Source organism: Hoplias malabaricus, chromosome 14 (assembly GCF_029633855.1).
Source record: "Hoplias malabaricus isolate fHopMal1 chromosome 14, fHopMal1.hap1, whole genome shotgun sequence".
Taxonomy (NCBI): Eukaryota; Metazoa; Chordata; class Actinopteri; order Characiformes; family Erythrinidae; genus Hoplias; species Hoplias malabaricus.
In genome coordinates this window covers 30,896,130-30,914,896 of record NC_089813.1, presented here as the reverse complement: position 1 = coordinate 30,914,896, position 18,767 = coordinate 30,896,130, and the positions used below count along the sequence as shown (strand labels likewise).

At 39.5% G+C, this 18,767-nt stretch overlaps 1 protein-coding gene across 4 annotated transcripts in view; it reads right to left on the bottom strand.

The window, feature by feature from the left end:
• Positions 1-18,767, bottom strand: part of bcar3 (BCAR3 adaptor protein, NSP family member) — a 103,189-nt gene that overhangs the window by 27,705 nt on the left and 56,717 nt on the right. For 3 of the 4 annotated variants that reach the window (XM_066643408.1, XM_066643407.1, XM_066643409.1), the window contains one exon: positions 13,165-13,204. In XM_066643408.1, the coding sequence (XP_066499505.1) occupies positions 13,165-13,204 (40 nt within the window). Of the gene's footprint in view, positions 1-13,164; positions 13,205-14,131; positions 14,241-18,767 lie in introns of those variants that run through there. The other variant, XM_066643412.1, reaches the window with a different exon arrangement.

Sequence of the window (18,767 nt, the reverse complement as noted above, 5' to 3'; positions counted from 1 at the left end):
CAAACCTCTGTTTATGACTGATGATACCCGTTAAAAGAACAAACAATAATAGCTTTATTCTGTAAAAGAAAATTGCATGTTTGTTTGTTGTTTTTATTCCTATTTCTTACTGTTGATTTATTTCTATTGCCCTCTTTCAATCGGACAGAGAGCAGGAGTGATGAGAGAACATGGTCAATCTTGTTATAGCCCCCTGGAGCACATGGGAGTGAAGTGACAAGCTCAACGGCATCATAGTCATTTATAGATGGTGAATGTGTTTACTCACTTCTGACTCATTCACAGCCTGTTCACACACGCCATTCAAGCCAGATACAACACAGCAGATTAACAGAAGATATTTTTGTAAGATGTTTCATGTTTTCCCAGTTGTTGCCTAAGTTGCTGTTTTTCCACAAGTAAACAGACAGTTAGCACTATCCACATTCATACAACACTTAAACGACAATACTGCTTTCCTTTAGTCTTTGAAGTGTAGTTACCATGGTGTATATTTCATGTTATATATCATGGTGAATATTTGTTGCTTATGTCTCAGCGCAGCAATAGTATCACATTTCACTTCCCTCTCTTGAATCTCTCACCTATTACTAATAGTTTCACTCAAATACATCACCATATGATCAGAAGTGGAATACAATCTTTTATTCACATTACGTTACATTATTTCATTCTTTCATTCATCAAAACCCCACTTACTCTGGGCTAAACACTGAGTCAAACTGCTCACAACCACCTGACATTTGCATATTGTGGCCTTTATTATATCAATATTGCAAAAATTATAATAAAGAAACATTTTACGTGGCACTGCCCAAAATTTAGCATAACATTCTAACAATGAACAAAAAAACACACACACACACACACACACACACAAAAAGCTATTTAAATGTTAATATGATCTGTATTTATCTAAATAATGCTCTCCAGGAAGAGGATTTGACATGAAACAGTTTCTAAAGCTTTAATATCCCTCTATCACCAGTGACATTTAAAAGCTAATTTCAGAAGACCAGTGAAAGCTGCTCCTATGATGCGTTATAAACTGGAGGCAGCAGGGAGAAGGTGATAGTGAGTGACAGCTCACTGCTCCGGGAGCCGTCCAGTGTCTATTAGCATTAGCTCTGGACCACTTTAGTGCAGTGGTGGGGCTTTATGTAAGAGAACATCACCCCAGCAGGGGCCACTTTATCTCCCTGCAGGATGCTCCGTCTGTCCAGCTGCACTGACCCTCAGCAGGGGGATAAAGGGACTGACTGTAGCCCCCAGAGGCTTTAAATGGCTCCCCATATTACTCCCAGTGAGGCTCAGAAACAAAGACCTACTCACTGTCTGACCAACACAACACTTGGCATTATTGCTTTAACGCAACTAACTACAGGGGCTCTGCAAAAAAGGAGGGGCCAAGTGGATTAAGGGCAGACGAGGACTTTCCCCTGATGAGCTACTCCATTAGCCCTTTAAAAGTGGCTATTGCTTTTCATAAATGTGCTATTGTCCATTAACAGTGTGATTTCTCAATGTTACTATTGCGTTTATTTTAATATATAACGAGCATGACTGAACAAAGCCAAAAAGTTGACTTGTTATTGAGGCTATTGTGAGCTAACAAATGTATAAATCAGAATATACACAATACTACTGTCTTTTATTGATATTCTGAAACAATCAATAATAAGCTCTCAGTGATCTCAACTCTGTTCTGAAAGTGTGCATATGTTCACATTGTGCTTCTTTTACACAGTGATAGGAAACACCTTCAGTAGGTCCCACTTTTCTACTCTGATAAACATTACAGGAATAGAGTACAGCGCTACATTTACAGACTGTAGTCCTTATGTTCTCTGCATAATTTTTAGCACCATTTCAACCTCTTCTTCAATGGTCAGAACATCCACAGAGCAGGTATTATTTGTTGGTGAATAATTCTCAGCACTGTAGTCACACTGACGTGGTTGTGGTGTGTTAGTGTGTGTTGCAGTGGTAAGAGTGGATAAGACACAGCAGTGATGCTGGAGTTTTATAACACTGTGCCCACTCACTGACCAGACAATTAGACACATTTACCTCATTGGTACACTTTGTGTTGGCCGTTCTTTAGTCCTTCATCAGTGGACACAGGACTCTGCCTACATCAAGGTCTAAAACCCACATCAACACTGCTTTGTGATCCACTCACACCAGCACAACACACACTAACACACCACCACCAGATGTGAGTGTTTTGTATTTTAACTCACCTGAAAATATATACACAGCCCTTATATTTTTACTTTAAAAGGATCAAGGACAATGTCTCTGAACCCATTACTACAAAAACATTAGTTAGGATTAGAGATGGTCTTTTATATGCTGGCTGACAAAGGGTACGTTTTTGAAAGCCTCTAGTTCTTCTCTCTGTGTTGGGAACACCCTGGACTAGGACTGTGTTCACTGCCATATGAATCAGCACTCCTCAATGGAGCCTGTATATGCCTGCACACATGACTAATGATGGGTAGGGTGTGTAATATTAATCGTTATGAGCAACCGTAAAGAGCAATTCAAGGAAGAGAAGTGGGAGAAGAAGAAGAAGAAGAAGAAGAAGAAGAAGAAGAAGAAGAAGAAGATGAAGAAGAAGAAGAAGAAGAAGAAGAAGAAAGTAAGATACATCTTTGTATTTTTTAAAGTGTCAAAATCTCATCACATTCCTCTATAAAGACATTTATAAAGGACTTGATTACATTCAGCCTCATAAACATTAGTCAGGTACTAATGTTGGATGATTGTTTCTGAATCACAAACACCACTCAAACCCATTCCAAAGCTCCATCACTCCAGGGAATGTATTCTATTGCTCCACAGCTCAACGCTAGAGGGATTTATAATCTTCAAGCTTTGGCTTGGCGTTGAAGTTTATGAAATTAGACTAATGTACAGTTGCTCTAATATCCTGATTCTTTGCATTTGGTCTATGGAACATATCAAACTGTTTGCACACATAAATGTTTTTATCCACTTTGGTCAACTACATACCCATGATGCACCATAAAGTAGCTGAATCTATTAGCTCAATGGTGTGTCGATAATACTTTGGACATAAATTTTATGTTTTTAAATATTAATAGCAAAAAAATAAGATGAAAATGAGCAGCACTGTTGTGTCAGATCCACCTGTAAACATTAACAAAAATGCAGAACAACAGGAGGACTACAGTCTGCAACTGTATAACTCCAAAGTTAAACAAAATGAAAAATATGTTTATAAACAAGATCATTTTAATGTTATAGCTGAGCAGTGTATACCACAAATCATGTTAATTAAGGTATTATATCAACAAAATGTTCCACTGCTCTGCAGGTACTAATGCCAGTTCTAATTTACACCACACACATTTATGGATGAAAACAGCTGGATGTCTATCAGCACTTTTCCTCTCTCAGATCACTCCTAAGAGGTAAACAAAGACATTATGGCTGGCTGGCACACCCTTGGAGCAATTCTGGAATGTTCTCCCAGAGGGTCAGCTCCTTAAACCGGCTAATTACGCTCAATAAAGTGCCAGAGTCCCACGAGCAAATCCATTTTTTCCACAGCCTGTTGCGAAAAATGGAATCCTGCTTGGTGTTCTTATCCGTGAGAGATGAAAATGACTGGTTTAAAAACAGAACTGAGAGAATGGAGCGCTGGCCAGAGTAAAAATACATCCAAACTCAAAGAGCAAATTACTTATAGTACTAGACTGCATGGCACAACTTCCTGTTTAATTATGACATTCCTTACCTCAGAAACCAGTTGGGAATGGTTGAGAGATCACTATTGTCCTCTAAGGACCACCATAGGAACAAATTCAGTGACATTGATACTATATAAACATTTGTAGTCACATACTGTAATTACTGACTTCAGCTACTTTAAGGTGCACCCAGTGTGGGCACACACAGCTTATATAATCTCCAGAGAAAAGCATGAAAAACAAACAAGATCCTCTGGTGAAGCTGCACATGAGCTTAGACGTCCAAAGCTCAGTGCCAATTGTGGGCTAAAGGGGTTATAGGGGGAGACGTAGAGCAGTGGAACTGCATTCTGAAGTGTACACGCTGTTCCTGCAGCAAAGACTACTGAAAAATACCATTCATTTATATGTTCCATAAGCAGGTATCATTTTTAACAGTATATAAATAGCATAACCCTTTTAGTCGCTACCCTAATAAAAAGTGTAATATGGATGCTGTGTTGGCAAGGATATGTGTAAGGTCTTTGCAGAGATATACTCTAGGGTTTCAGCAGCACATAATATAGAACAGTGCTATGAGACATTATGCAGTCCCTCAGTCTTACAAACACACAAGAGAGTCTACAATGATGAGTGGAAAACTAGCCTGATATTACACCTGCAGATAATGAAGTTATGACACATAAATCATTATATTACAACTTGACTACCATGACACTTTTGTGTTTATCATTCATCCAAATCAAAGTTTAGAGCAGCCTACTCACTATTATAGTGACCCGTGTAAAAGAACCTTTCCAAAAACGCTACGTTGAAACACAAACAAATTCTGAACGTCTTACAGAACTACTATTACAGCCAGGATTTTTCTACTTTGAGCAGAAGAAGCTTTATAGGCTCTAGTCTTCTATTTCTGGTTCATTTTCGTCAGATATAAATGCAAAAGCGCCAAAGTCAGTGTGTGTCGGTCCGTGTTCGTTAATTGGTTTTCCATTTCTAATCCTGCAAATAGAAAATCAGAGAATGACCCATATAAATATCATTGATTTAAGGAAAACAAAACTTTTTCTGCAAAATAATGAAACTAAATACTACAAAATATGAAAACTGAATATGAGCAAATAAAATAATTCCTGCTTATTGTGTCTAATTAAGGGTTGGGCTGCAGACTTGAGCCAGAACCAGACATTTTTAACGCTAATAATATATTTTGAAACCTATTTGGAACTTATTCTGCTGGTAGATTAAAGATGAACATACTTGACCAATTTCACGATTTAATTAGAAATATGGCCAAGGACGAGGAACATATGCTGAGATTTCTATGCACTTTGGGGACACGGAAGTCCGGAGAAAGTGTTCTAAGGCTAATATAAGTACGTTTATCTACAACTAGCTTTATCTGTTATCTTCCTGTTAGGTATGAAGAACAGAATATCAATGTTGTCCAATCACAGAGAGATACACCAATAAAAACATAAAAGAACTCACAAATAACAATAAGTAAATAAACACAAAGAGCTCAAATGTAACTGAATGAACGTATTACAGTTTAAAGACCCTCCGCAGAATGCAAGTCAACAACAATATATTATCACCTCTGACCCTAAGTCATATAGCAGCGTCTGCAACCAGAGGTAGTTGTTGCTGTGTAAAGCGTGAACATGACCACTAGAGGGCACTGTATCTCTGTGTGTTTACTGCTCCAACGTTTGTTACTGTGAATGCACTTAGTACTGTAGCTGGAACAAACTCTAAGTCTGGGTTTTAAACAATACACTTCTTCAAAGGAGAACAGACTTTATCACACCGAACTTTGTTAACACAACATGACTAAATACTACATAATACTACATTTACACAGTAATCACTGACATTAAAAAGAAGAATAGCAATGTATTTCTTGGCATTTGCCTTTAATACACTATAAGAGAAGCTGAGGGTAAATATCTGCCCAGGAGTCGGACCTGGCTCTAGGACCAAATGTTTAATGTCACTACTGAGCTAATGTTTTCTCTTGTTATTTATGAGCTGGGTGATGATGTAGTATAATGTTCTTAAGGAGTAAGCGACTTCTCAGTTCACAGTCCCTCTGGCTCTGAATGTAGTCACTCTTAAAACTTGAATTTTGACCACAGCAGATTGATGAACTTGGCTGAACTCACAGACATTACATTAATTTAATGGTAGTTTAAATGACAATATACCATAGTATATACCTATAGGTGTGTGTAAGGACAAGGAGGTATACAGAAAGACAAATAATTAAGAGAATAAGGAAAGGAGAGAGAGAGAAATAGAACTAAAGAGAAAGAGCCACTAGTGGGAACATTTTTAGCACACTTCCAGAACTATGCCCTTAATCCACTCTATAAATGTCTGCAATGGCAGGTAAAAATCAATATACAGATTTTGCCGTAATCTATTATTGTAGAGAATGCACTATCTATCAGTGTCTGTCACCCCCTCATCAATAATCAGTGAATTCTGAAACCATTGAAATCATTTGTATTCTACATACTAAATAAAATACACGCTAGGGTGTTGTAACAAGACCTCAAAATTAGAGGCACAAGAAAAGAAATGACAGATTGAATTCAGTTTTGAAACACTGGCACAGTGAAATGACCCAGTGCTGATCTGAGAGAGACAGCACAGACGTCTAAACACCCTCTTCTTTACTGAATCTACAGCTATTTGTTTGTCCTTAACCTAGAGTTAACCACAGAAGCCAGCACACGTAAAGTTAAATAAATAATAGTTTACATACTCTCCCAGAAAAAAAAGGTACCGTGGAGGTGCATTATTGGTTATTAATGGTACAAACAGTGTAAATGTAACTTTAAATGTACAACAGTGTTTAAAAGTCCAATTGTGTTCCCTAAAGGTACATTACGTTCTCTTCTCTAGAGGGAGAGGTGAATATTTGAATATTGAATATTGAAATGTGTCAAATAAAAATTATATATTTAAATCCTGGCGATGAAATGGTGCGTATTAAATCAACACAACTTTAAAATCTACAGTTATAATAGAATAGAAGGTACAGTTATGTCCCCTAATTAAAGGTACAAATAGTACCCTTGAGGGTGACAACACAGAGACAGAAACAGATACCACCACAGTGACAGATTTTCTGATAAAAGTATAAAAGAATAATACACTTAAGTTTTGTAATTACTGAATAATAAGCCAAAATGTTAGTGAAGGAATAAAAGACTTAAGGCTGAAGGGCTTTGCAGGCTGTGTGAAGTTGATGATTCTGTTGGCTCATTTATGGACCTTCTGTATCAGGTGTGTTGTGAGATGGGTGCTGACCCTGCTGGTCAGAGCCGTGGGTCTTTGTGAGGACATGTGGCTGAAAGGCTGCTGTAATATGGTCAGAGCTCTGTGTGGCTAAAGGGCTCTTTCAGAAGCTCAGAGGACAGCAGATCTCACAGCAAGAACACAGCCACATTGTTCCTCTAAAGCTCTTTCATGAGCCCTTAGCAGCTTACTGAGCAACAGGCCACTCTGTGTGTGTGTGTGTGTGTGTGTGTGTGTCAGAGAGAGAGAGAGACCAGACAGACAGAAGGACCTGTCAAATCCTCATGTGAAAGGTTCTTGCCTCATGAGCACAGCAAGGTCAACTATTTGCTAAGAAGCTTGCCCTTTGTTTTTGGCACTTTCCTTCATCCATTTTTATGTCTAGGCCTTTTAATATCTGACTGTTTTCCTAATGATATTGACATGAGTTTAGCTATGCTCAGGTGCTCCGGAGACAGATGTTCAGTTGTGCACACATAGATAAGTATGACATGAATAGGGCATTCTGGAGAAGCTCTACATGAGCCTTAGGCCACCATGCTTGATGCCCTGTGTTGGATAGAATGGTATAAACCCCTCCAACCATGTGCTGTGAAGCAGTAAAACTAAACTCCAACTGATCCCTTTGCTATTGTATGGAGCTCCAACACTCCAGAGAATGTGGTTTCACTGCTTCGCCGTCCAAATCTGGAGGCTTTATACTCCTCTAGCCAGTGCTAGGCCTTGACATTGCTGACCTTAAGGTCTTGTTCAGCTGCTCCAGAGCATCCAATTTGTTTTATTGTTTTCTGTGAAGGTTATTGGAGCGTTGGAGCACTATGTCATACCTTTGGGATGAATTGGAATGGTGTTTGTGATCCAATATCAGATCTTGATCTCACTAACACTCACATATTTAAAATATTTCAGCATTTAATGTAAAGCTATTACATTCAAAATGAGAAAGACCACCTACTATTAGCATTTTTCAGAAGTCAAGTTCAGACAAATAACATCAAATTAGTCCAAATGTAAGAAGGAATCCACAACCTGAAGGGGACTAGTCCTGTTCTGACCCAGTAGTTATGAGCTACAGTACAAGTCTGTATCATACAAACGTGTGTTAAGGGTATAATCACAAATGCTGTATTCTACAGACAGAGTACAGGGTGGCAGAGCTGGGCTTGGCAGTGCCATTCAATCACACCACTGTTGAAGCATTATTATAAAGTCTGTGTTACCCAGCCCAGGCCAGCTACTGTGCTTCCTGATTGGTGAATTTAACGCTGGGTCTGGTGTCATCTACGAGTCCATGAGGAGTGCAATTAAGCCTCCATAATTTATGACACACCCTCCCTCTCCCTAACATCCTCAGCTCCCTGAGGGCAGCTCTGAGCTCCACACCCACTGAAACACTGGTATTTTTAGACGTCAAGTTCTCCTCCAAACAGCTCCCACCCTCCTCCCTTTCCCGATCATCTTTGATGATAATAGCCGTGATGCGTCCAAATGAAAGCGATCTCTTGTTCACACGCAAAGCTAGCCATCTCAGTGACTGATTAAATAAATGGCTGTAGAAAACATGGCACACCCTCATGGTGCATCTTTTTTTACTCATCCACTCCATTATCTCATACACTAGCATTTCAAATTTGTGGATCATTGGTCGGATTAATAATTATCATTTAAATCAGTGATATAGCAGAGGTTTAATCATATGTATAAACCTTGAATTCAGCTACTGGAAAGTGCACCCACAGCTACGGCCTGGAATGTTGATGAACAAGGATTGAAAGCAGTACCTGGCCCAATAAAGCTCACAGAAATCCAAGTCTAGTGTAAAGTGTGTCCGTCTTTAAGGCACAATACAAAATGCCTGTTTAATTCTAGGGTTAAAAAGAGATTGGAAAATGCTCTTGAATCATGACTGGTTTTGATACCACACTAAAGTCATAAGTAAACCTCAGGGAGAAAACATTTTTACAGCTTCCTACTAATTAGTCAAAACCAAGGACACTGAAGTAGTAGCATCCAGTTAAAATCATTTCAAAACAAAATGAATTCATGTCCATGAAAACACTGATTACAAATTTGTGAGTCGTGATCCTGAACCCCTGAATGCTATCAAACTTACAGTAGATCCTCTAGTGCCAGCTCCCAGTGGCTTAAACAATTCTTGACCTAAAGTTCACCTCTACCCTGCTACTCTAAACCCTGACCTTAACCATGGGCGCAACCAAAGCACTGGTCAGCACTAGAAAGACAACTTAGACCACAACAGGACGAGCACAGGCCATCTGGCCTCAGGAAGTGGCATCAGCACATGAGGTTTTTGAAAATCCTTCTCCATCTCTCGTCTACTTTTCTGATTGCAAACGTCCTGTTAGTGTAAGATAAACAGTCATCAGCAGCTCATGAGTCAGTAGCAGTTGGGAAGGAAGCAAAATAATTAAATCTAAGTCTAGAAGAAATCTGAGATATATATTTGATTACATTTGCTAGAGGCTTCCAAATACAGACTTATTTCACTCGTTTTAGTTTAAACCATCTGTAAGAGCCATCTCTTTAATTCCACTCTCTTTATGAAATCTGACAGATGATGTTATCCAGAACACATCTTTATCACGTTACTGGACTAAACACAGTTCAGTGTTAAGAATCTGGGCCTTATTAGTTTAAGGCTGCTGTTCTGGCACAAGCTGGGGGTTTATCCTCATTCTGCTGTGTTGAGGGCTGTGTTCTACTCACTACTTTGCCAAACCTGAGGTTGTTAATTTGGTATTCTGATGATATGAAATAAATAAACAATGACAGCATAATAAAGAGAATGCCCGTTCTCCATAATGCAAAACATACACAGTGTTACACATATCCACACTATGACACAGTTTTATGATATCGCATTCTCACAATGCATTTTAACCCGCTAATAAAAAAAAAAGCATAGGGTTCAGGGGGGGAGATTTGATCCATCAAAACCCTGCTGTCTCTGTAGTGTTGGATAAACAGAAGAGAGGAAATCCTACACTGTCTAATGAGAGCAAGCACAGCTTCATCATTACCAGGGAGATGTCTATATTGCATGTGTGTGTGTGTGTGTGTGTGTGTGTGTGTGTGTATGAAAGAGAGGGAGGAAGAAGGTAGTCGGGAGGGGTAATATAGGAAGGAGACAGGTAAAACTTAAGGGCTTGGGATAGCAGGAAAAACTAAGCCTATGTTATAACCTAGGTATTACTCCTCCACATATGTTCAGTGCTGAGACCACCCTTGATTTATCTCATTTCCATTCAAAACAGTCATTAAGTTCAAGACATTCATTTCTCTGGATATATTTTCAAGGAGAAAAGGAAAAAATCAAAGGATAATGTGTGAAATAAACAGGAGTTTTAAAAGCAAAGGTTAAAAGCTATTGAGACGCCTATGAACCACGTTTGATCTGGGAGTCCACTAATACCCTAACCATCAGATTAACAGTACATCTGCATCTTTGAGGGAGAAAAGAAAATCAAGTGTGCTCCCATCTTGCTTCAGATTTGGGGGGGAAATAAATCCACAGCTGTTTCTATCCATCCCTCCACTGTGAGAAAATAGCTCAACACCGTAGTTCAAAAAGAATGTGGAGCTGTCAAAAGGTTGTTACAGAGAGAAAAAAAAGACTCATACTCACCAGGCTTTAAATTTGCTTTACATTTTTTGCACAATACTATAGGACCCCCCACCCCCAATAATCCCACTTAATAAAAACAAGTGCATGCTTTTGTACATTCTGTACTATGTACCTGAAGTAAGATGGAGAGGGGGTTACTCTTCACAAAGACTTGTGAACTTTTACATGAACGCTTCTTAGGAGAAAGACTGAGTGAGTGTACGCATGTGTGTGTGTGTAGGGGACAGTATCTCAGCTGGCTGAGAGAGGTGAATGTGTGGTGACAGAGTGAGCTGACAGCCCTCATCAGTGTTTCAGAGATGGCTGCAGGTGTGCACACAGGAAAACCTGATACACCACCATACACACACTCCCCCAGCCCCTCACAAACATCTGTCTGCCACTACACAAACAGGTTAATGTGTGAGGGTGGACCTTCATAAGAAGATGATTAAATCACACTGATGTGTGTGTGTGGCTCCACTGGCAGTGGGCTATGCCTGTTTTGCTCAACCAATGACTGTGTCCAGTGATATCCTGCACTGATGTATGGCCACTGTGCTACTAAAGATTAAAGGGAAAGTCCAGTAAATCTTCAGACATTGTACATTATGAGGTCATTAAGATGTAAACAAACCCAGTAGTTTTTTAGTAAGTCTTTAGTAAGTCTAACTCTAGACTCTGAACTGTTTACAGCAGTGGTGATAGATTTGCATTGTTGACAATGTGACCCCTGGTTCCCGTTTCCTAAAATCCACAATCTCACGCCAATCAGCATTTTTTTTTTACATCTCAGCAACTCATTTTAAATCATTATGACAGCCAAAAGTTTCCATACACATAGAATCATTTCAGGTCAAATCAGTTATACAGTAGATATAATAACAATAGTGTAAAAGTTACAGGTTTATAATCAAAGACATACTGAAATGCATCATGGCATTCATTTGCACAAACTGTGCACAATAAATGTTCTTAAAGTTACTAAATGAGCAATAACATTGTGTGGATATATTTATCATAGTTCTTGCATTTTTTAAAGTTTATTCAAATCATAAATATAGATTTTCATCTGTCAGGGCTCAGATCATAAAGTATATACATAAAGTATAAGCACCTAAATAGACTCCTATACATTATACAGCTGTTTTTCCTATAATATGTATTTAACCAGGGGCAGCATGGTGGTGCAGCAGGTAGTGTCAGTGTCACACAGCTCCAGGACCCTGGGGCTGTGTTCAAGCCCTGCTCTGGGCGACTGACTGCGAGGAATATGGTGTGTTCTCTCCTTGTCCATGTGGGTTTCCTCCGAGTGATCCAGTTTCCTCCCACACTCCCAAAACACATGTTGGTAGGTGGATTGGTTTCCATAGGTGTGAGTGTATGTGTGAGTGTGTGTCGCCCTGCGAAGGACTGGCGCCCCCTCCAGGGTGTGTCCTGCATTGTGCCCATTGAGTCCCACGACGACCCTGAACTGGATAAGCTTTACAGATAATGAATGAATGAATGAATGAATTTAACCAATGATTCAAAGTGATTATGAAATTCTAATGGATTGTTAACTGTTTATTAATGTTCCACAATTATTTTATGCACATGTAGTCACTGTAAAACGCTACAGTTATAATCATGTGAAAATGCTGTACAGATTTCCAACAAGTAAATACAATGCATTTCTTTTGTCAGTGTAGCATCTTACTGTGGTTATTTAAAGCATTTTGTGACTGCGGGCCTTGTCTACACTGTTTCTTCACTGAGATGTTCATTTCCTTGTTTTGAAGCTGTAATTATGGCATTATTGCTAAGGATGTTCTCTGAAGCTCCTCTCAGGAGGATTTCATTACAAACAGAACTGATCTGATGTAGCTCATGTAAACTGTGCCTGCGGTGTTTCCTGTGCTTCTCCCAGGGTTCCGGGGGTTGGATGTGTGCTACTGAGCTTATAACAACACTTCAGCTTCCTATCCCTGCAGCCAGTCAGCACTAATATGAAATAAATAAATAAATAAATAAATAAATATATCAATCAACAAACATGCCTTAATGTAGCAATCAGTCTTTTCTTCATATTTGTCTTCTTCACACAGAGAAACAGTCTATATACTGACACCTGGTGGCCTGGATGTGTCAAGAAATACAATACTACACCTAAACTACCAATACCACAGGATAGCAGCCTTATACAAACTCTCAACACAATTAAAAATAAATTAATTAATAAACAAAGAAAAGGTCCATATCCTCTGTGCAGCCCCAGCATGAACTGTCCACAGAGAGCTTAACTCTTCATTTACCAACCCACATGGACTGAGTTATCAAATAGTCTTTAAGAACTGCATGAGACCACATAAAACCATACACACAACACACAAATGAGTCAGTTTCCCATCCACAGCACTTCATAATGACACACAAGGACAAACACCATATTGATATGAATGGAAATAGTGTTACAAAAGCCAAATGAGCAGATAACGATACATGCAAACAAATGGAAATAAGCAACACTCCTACCTTGACGTATTCCATGGTGGGGTCCATGCCTCCAGCGTCCCTGCGGCACAAAGACAGAACTCTCTTTAGTGAACACATTCAGTCTGCAATTCTGTTTGACACAGTCAACCTGTCTGACTCTGTCCTGCAGTTTGTCCCTCTATCTCTCTCTCTCCCACTGTCTATTCCTGTGTGTTTGACTGAGGCTCATTCGCCCCTGCTTGCACTCCCAACTACTTCACAGAGCCATGTGAGTACACACACACACACACACACACACACACACACACACACACACACTACAGATTATAGATCATATCAAACTAAATACTGTAGCAGAGGAAATACCTTATGAAGAATGACATGAAGGCACGAAGAGAGGAGCCCAAACACGAAGGAAAGCTCAGAAAGTTAGCAACAATTTCACGGTAAGTAAAAAAAACTATCTGCTTAAAAAATCTGGAAGCTTAAGATCACTTTCTCTCTCTGTCTAACTCCCTTTCTCTCACTTTTTCACTCAGTATACATTCTATCTCAATCTATCTATACACAGATATAGACATACGTGTATACATTTTTATTCTTTTTCTATTTCTACATACATATATATGCATATACAATATATATTCCTCTCTCTCTGTCTTGCTTTCTCTCTCTCTCTCTCTCTTTCTCTCTCTCTTTCTCTCTCTCTCTCTCTCTCTCTCTCTCTTTTGAAGTCTGAAATCCAGATTAGGAGGATCAAGGGTAAACTAATTCCTAATTCCCAGGAATAAGTGTTACGCACAACTTTCCATAAGGATTCTGAAAAAAAAAATAGCCAAAAAGATGATGAAGCAGAAATGAGCCATCAGATTAAACACTACGACATCTATATGTATTGTACATACATAACCGTCCATTTAAAGCATACTGCTTTTTTTTTTTTTTTTTTTTAATAAAATTGACCTACCCCTGCCACTGGCTCCAAACTAATTTATATTTGACTCACGCTAACTGTTGTGATGAGCCTGGGTCAGATCAGTGGATTGCTGCATTTCTCCAGCGAGCGAGGAGCACAGGAAGTGTGGTGGCGAGCAGAGAACAGGGCTTCTCCTTGGTTGACTGTTGGTCAGAGTGGTCAGACTCAGTGCTCAGCTCTTTCTCCATTTAGCTCCGTCTGTACCGCCTGCGCTGGCCACCTTTCATCTCAGCTTACACCAAAAAAACACCCTGCTTTTCTCTTTCTCTCTTTATGACTCCCCCGGCCTTTCTTTCTCTATGTTCTTTATGACTACCTCTCTCACTCCTTCTGTGTGTGATTGGGTGTCATGCGCCCTTAGGGGATGAAGGCTTGTATTCAGGTTGAGAGGAGAAAAGGTCCAGAGCCTTTATAAAGCATTCAGCAGAAGCACCTACTTGTAGATATGCATTGGGTTGTTTGCTTTTTTTTTCTCTCCACTGATGGCACTATAAATCATTTTAGGCTTTTGTTCATTTATTTGAGTCCCAGTTTCGATGGAGAAGCCAGTTTACATATCACTGCACACATGAACCTGCATTCAGTCAGCAGGAAAAAAACATAAATGTTTTTTTTTTCATCCCTAAAGAAGCTTTCAGTTAGCAAAAGTTGGGACAATGCACTGTATAACTGGGCTCAGATTTCTGATCCTTACATCATACTATATTAAGTCCTTGGGTAAGACTCTAAATGGCCATTTGAATTACTGGTGATCCAAAACTTCAAAAAGAAAAGTTCCACATTTCTAGCGAGCTCTATAGCTTGAGAGCTCTATACGCTTTCAGCCAACACTTGCTGTTGATCAGAGAGAGAGAGAGATAGAGAAAGAGACAGAGAGTGTGTGTGTGAGAGAGAGAGAGAAAGAGACAGAGAGTGTGTGTGAGAGAGAGAGAGATAGTAATTAACCCCTGCCATCATTAGGCCATAGCAGGACAATGTCAGTGCTCACTCAAGGCTTCTTAAAGTTGACCATGTGTTCTGTGTCTCACAGAGAGCCTGCCCAAAGCCATCTCCCTCTCTCAGTCCTTCTGCCAAACCACAGCTGTATTGTTTTTCAAAGTAGTAATTTGTACCAAGCGGGACTATGGAGTTTATCCTGACCACTCTGGTCAGGAGCAAGCAGCAGAAGGGAGGAATCAGCAGGTCACACAGAGGCGCTCAGGCTATTACTGGATTTCTGTACAGCGACTCACTTAAACTCGGGTGCACTTGACATACAATGAGTGCCTCAAATCCACAGTTATTCACCAGAGGCAAGTGAGCACACCAACACACACACACACACACACACACACACACACACACACACACTGAAGTAACCAACAAAATAGACTCTAGGGGCAGTGTTATTCTATGGTTTGGTCACTGCATCAGTCTTCAGATTTCAACTGGAAAAGATTAGGTAACCCTTCAGTGTGTCAGGGCATTTTAATGCTCTTAATAAGCCTTAAGCCTTCGTCATAATGGACACGCTGATAAAGGACACAGAACGAAATACTTCAAAGTGTTTAAATTCTATAGAGATGAGACAGGCTATCAGAAACTTGACCTGAGCCTGAAAAACATTTCAAAACTGATGACTGAACCCATCCAACACTAATGTAAACAGTGAGGCCCTATCAGGTTCAGACATGAGAGCAGACATGATTTCATACATGATTTCATTACATGTGTGAATCAAGGGATATCAGGCTTCTCTTCCTCTCCAGCTTTTCCTTCTCTTCCTCTCTAACAAGTCTAACAAGTCTCTCTCTCTCTCTCTCTCTCTCTCTCTCTCTCTCTCTCTCTCTGTGTGTTTGTGTGTGTTATATGTGTATATGCTTCATTGAGAAAGGACATAATAAGCAAGAAAATACCCAACACTAACCTCCTGGTTAGACAGATATGTTTACATGCTGCTAAAGGAAATCCTCTGAAACACCTGTTAGTGAGCGCAGAAAGCAGTGATAATGATTATATACAGTGATGGTGTTATGTTAAAAAAAAATACCAGACAGCCCTTAAATGGCTGTGAAATGTCAGCACCTGGACATGGCAGTCATCCAGTACTCCAGGGGATACTGTTCCACCGTGCCACTGTTCCACTGTTGGATGACTTTATAGTCCCCAAGCTGACACTTTGCACTGAGCATTGTGATCTCAAGCAGAAGTATTTTGAAGATGTGTATACACAATTTCCACATTCCTAAATCTCAATGTTGAGGTGCTTTAAAATCCTCTAAGTGACATGAGCTATTAAGTCTACAATCATATTTTCAGTGCTCTGTTAATGCATCCACAGCTGAACATATGCGTTCACAAAAGCACTTTTCAGCTTCAGGAGAACTGCTGCGAAGATAAAGAGAAAATCGTGCTCTCAAACACAAAACAAAATTAATTTCCATTAATCTCCTGAATAAAGGTGTTGTAGCTTATTCTGAGTACAGAAAGCTGTTATAAAAACAAAGAACTTCTGTTTGCATTGCCCCTCTGTCTTGTCCTGTTTTCAAGAGGCTGTTGTCGTTCAGTGGTTAGTGATGTTTGTCTGGATTTATCGCAGCTGTTTGGGAGGACAGTGGCGAGGTGAGAGAAATGGAGCTTTTCCGAGAAGAGAAGACTGACGATGACGCCAAGCTGAAAGAACACCGACTTCTATCAACAGTTCACATCCAGCGGATGTTTAATCAGCTTTTATCTGCCCATTGTGTTCCTGACCCTGACAGCAAACACACTTACACAGCAAATACACACACACTTGTTTTAATATAAAGTTGAGGTGAGGTGGCCGTTCAGTTTATATGCAATGCATTTTACATTTTTTCTTGTTGATATTTTATTTATTTTTTTATGTTTTAATTAACAACATTTTGTACTGGACATATATGAAAACAGAGTCAGGAGGTCTCAAGTCAAGTTTTATATTTCTCTTATTGCATCATGCTTTAATCACCCCAAGAAATGTCTCTCCCACACACACTAGTCATTGTTATAGTTTGTTATTAGTCACTTCATATAGCACTGTATACTATACACCACAGTTGTCCTTTTACTTTCACTATCATACATTGTTATATATGAGTCACACACCTGTACTAACCTGTGTTTCCCAAATGCAAATAAATTGGAGCAGTCCAGATGTTCTCCAACACGCACACAGATTTCTGTCCACTGCTTTCTCTTTAAATGATCTCTAAGCTTCAGCATCAAGCACTGAAATGCAAATTTGAGTGCATATTGCGTATTTCCTGCACTGGTTCTAGTGCGGCAGTAACCTGACCACAGATGAACTTTTGACTACAGCTAACAGTGTGCAACACTCCCCTGAGTATTTGTGAAAATGTACGCCTTAATTTTACAAACCCCATTTCCAAAAACTTGGGCCATTGGGCAAAATGTAAATAAAAACAGAATGCAATTATGTGCAAAAATAATTTAAATCATGTATTTAACTGAAAAACTGTTTCAAACTTTGAAACAGAGAAATCTTATTGTTTTTGGAAAAATATATGCCTATGCCATGATGCTAATTGGTGGCTACTTTCACACTCAGAAAAATGAGCATTACCCTGTGACTCACCTGTAGCTGGACTTGCGAGCTGACCATACAGAGTGCTGAAGGCCAGTCAAACTGCTGCGTATATCCATATTAAATCCATAATCAAGGTCGGAGATAAAGCCTCAGGAAAATTTTGATGTGAAATTATATCTTTGTAGCTATTAGTATCAAGTATAAAGCCAGTACAAATCTGTTCTGATCTTCTTTTCAGTCTTCCTCTCTGGCTCTTTGCCTTCTCTCACACACACATGCACACACACACACACACACACACACACACACACACACACACACACACACACACATGCACACACACACACGCACACACACACACGCAAACACACATACACACACACACAGACTCACATCACCTCATTCCTCATGTCATGCTGAGTTGCAGCAAGGTGTTGTTATGGCGATGAGCGCTGCAAAAGAGGACGTTGCTAGCTCTTTTTATGTGTGCCATTTTTCACCTTTGCTCCTTTGGCTGGCAATGAAATAGTAGACCAACGTTAGATAACCTTCAAAATGTCAGGGGACAGATGTGCTCGTCCTTGTGGCAAGCTAAACACACCTACGCATTAAAACACACACACATAAGCCTAACCACTGTCTGACTGGACTGTATCCAACAAAGAGGGATGTGCTCATATAGCAAGACACCACTGGAGTTAAAATTCATGTCTAGACGACCTTTTATCACGCTGACAGCTAATATAACTAGCTGTTACTTCAGAAAGTACCGTCATATGCGATCAAATGTGTCTCTTATTTTTATGCTGTTTGAGTTGCTAAACTATACCAATGTAACATCAAAGCTGAGATATATCACATCAAATGCTTTTTCTAGGAGTGGTAAAAAAATGAAGCATCTAAAAGAGTAACAAAGTTTTTAAAACAATCACTGGAGCCAGTTTTCATGCTGTTATGTTTATATTTAAGGAATTCTGACAGCATGAGCATTGGAGAGAGCATTGGCCAGGTCCCCTGCTGTGAGGCAGTGATATTATCAGAGAAAGGTGACCTGGTTAAAGACAAGACAAAACCAAACAGTGCTGCTTTGTTGGCTTGCTGTGATAAAATCAAGGAGAC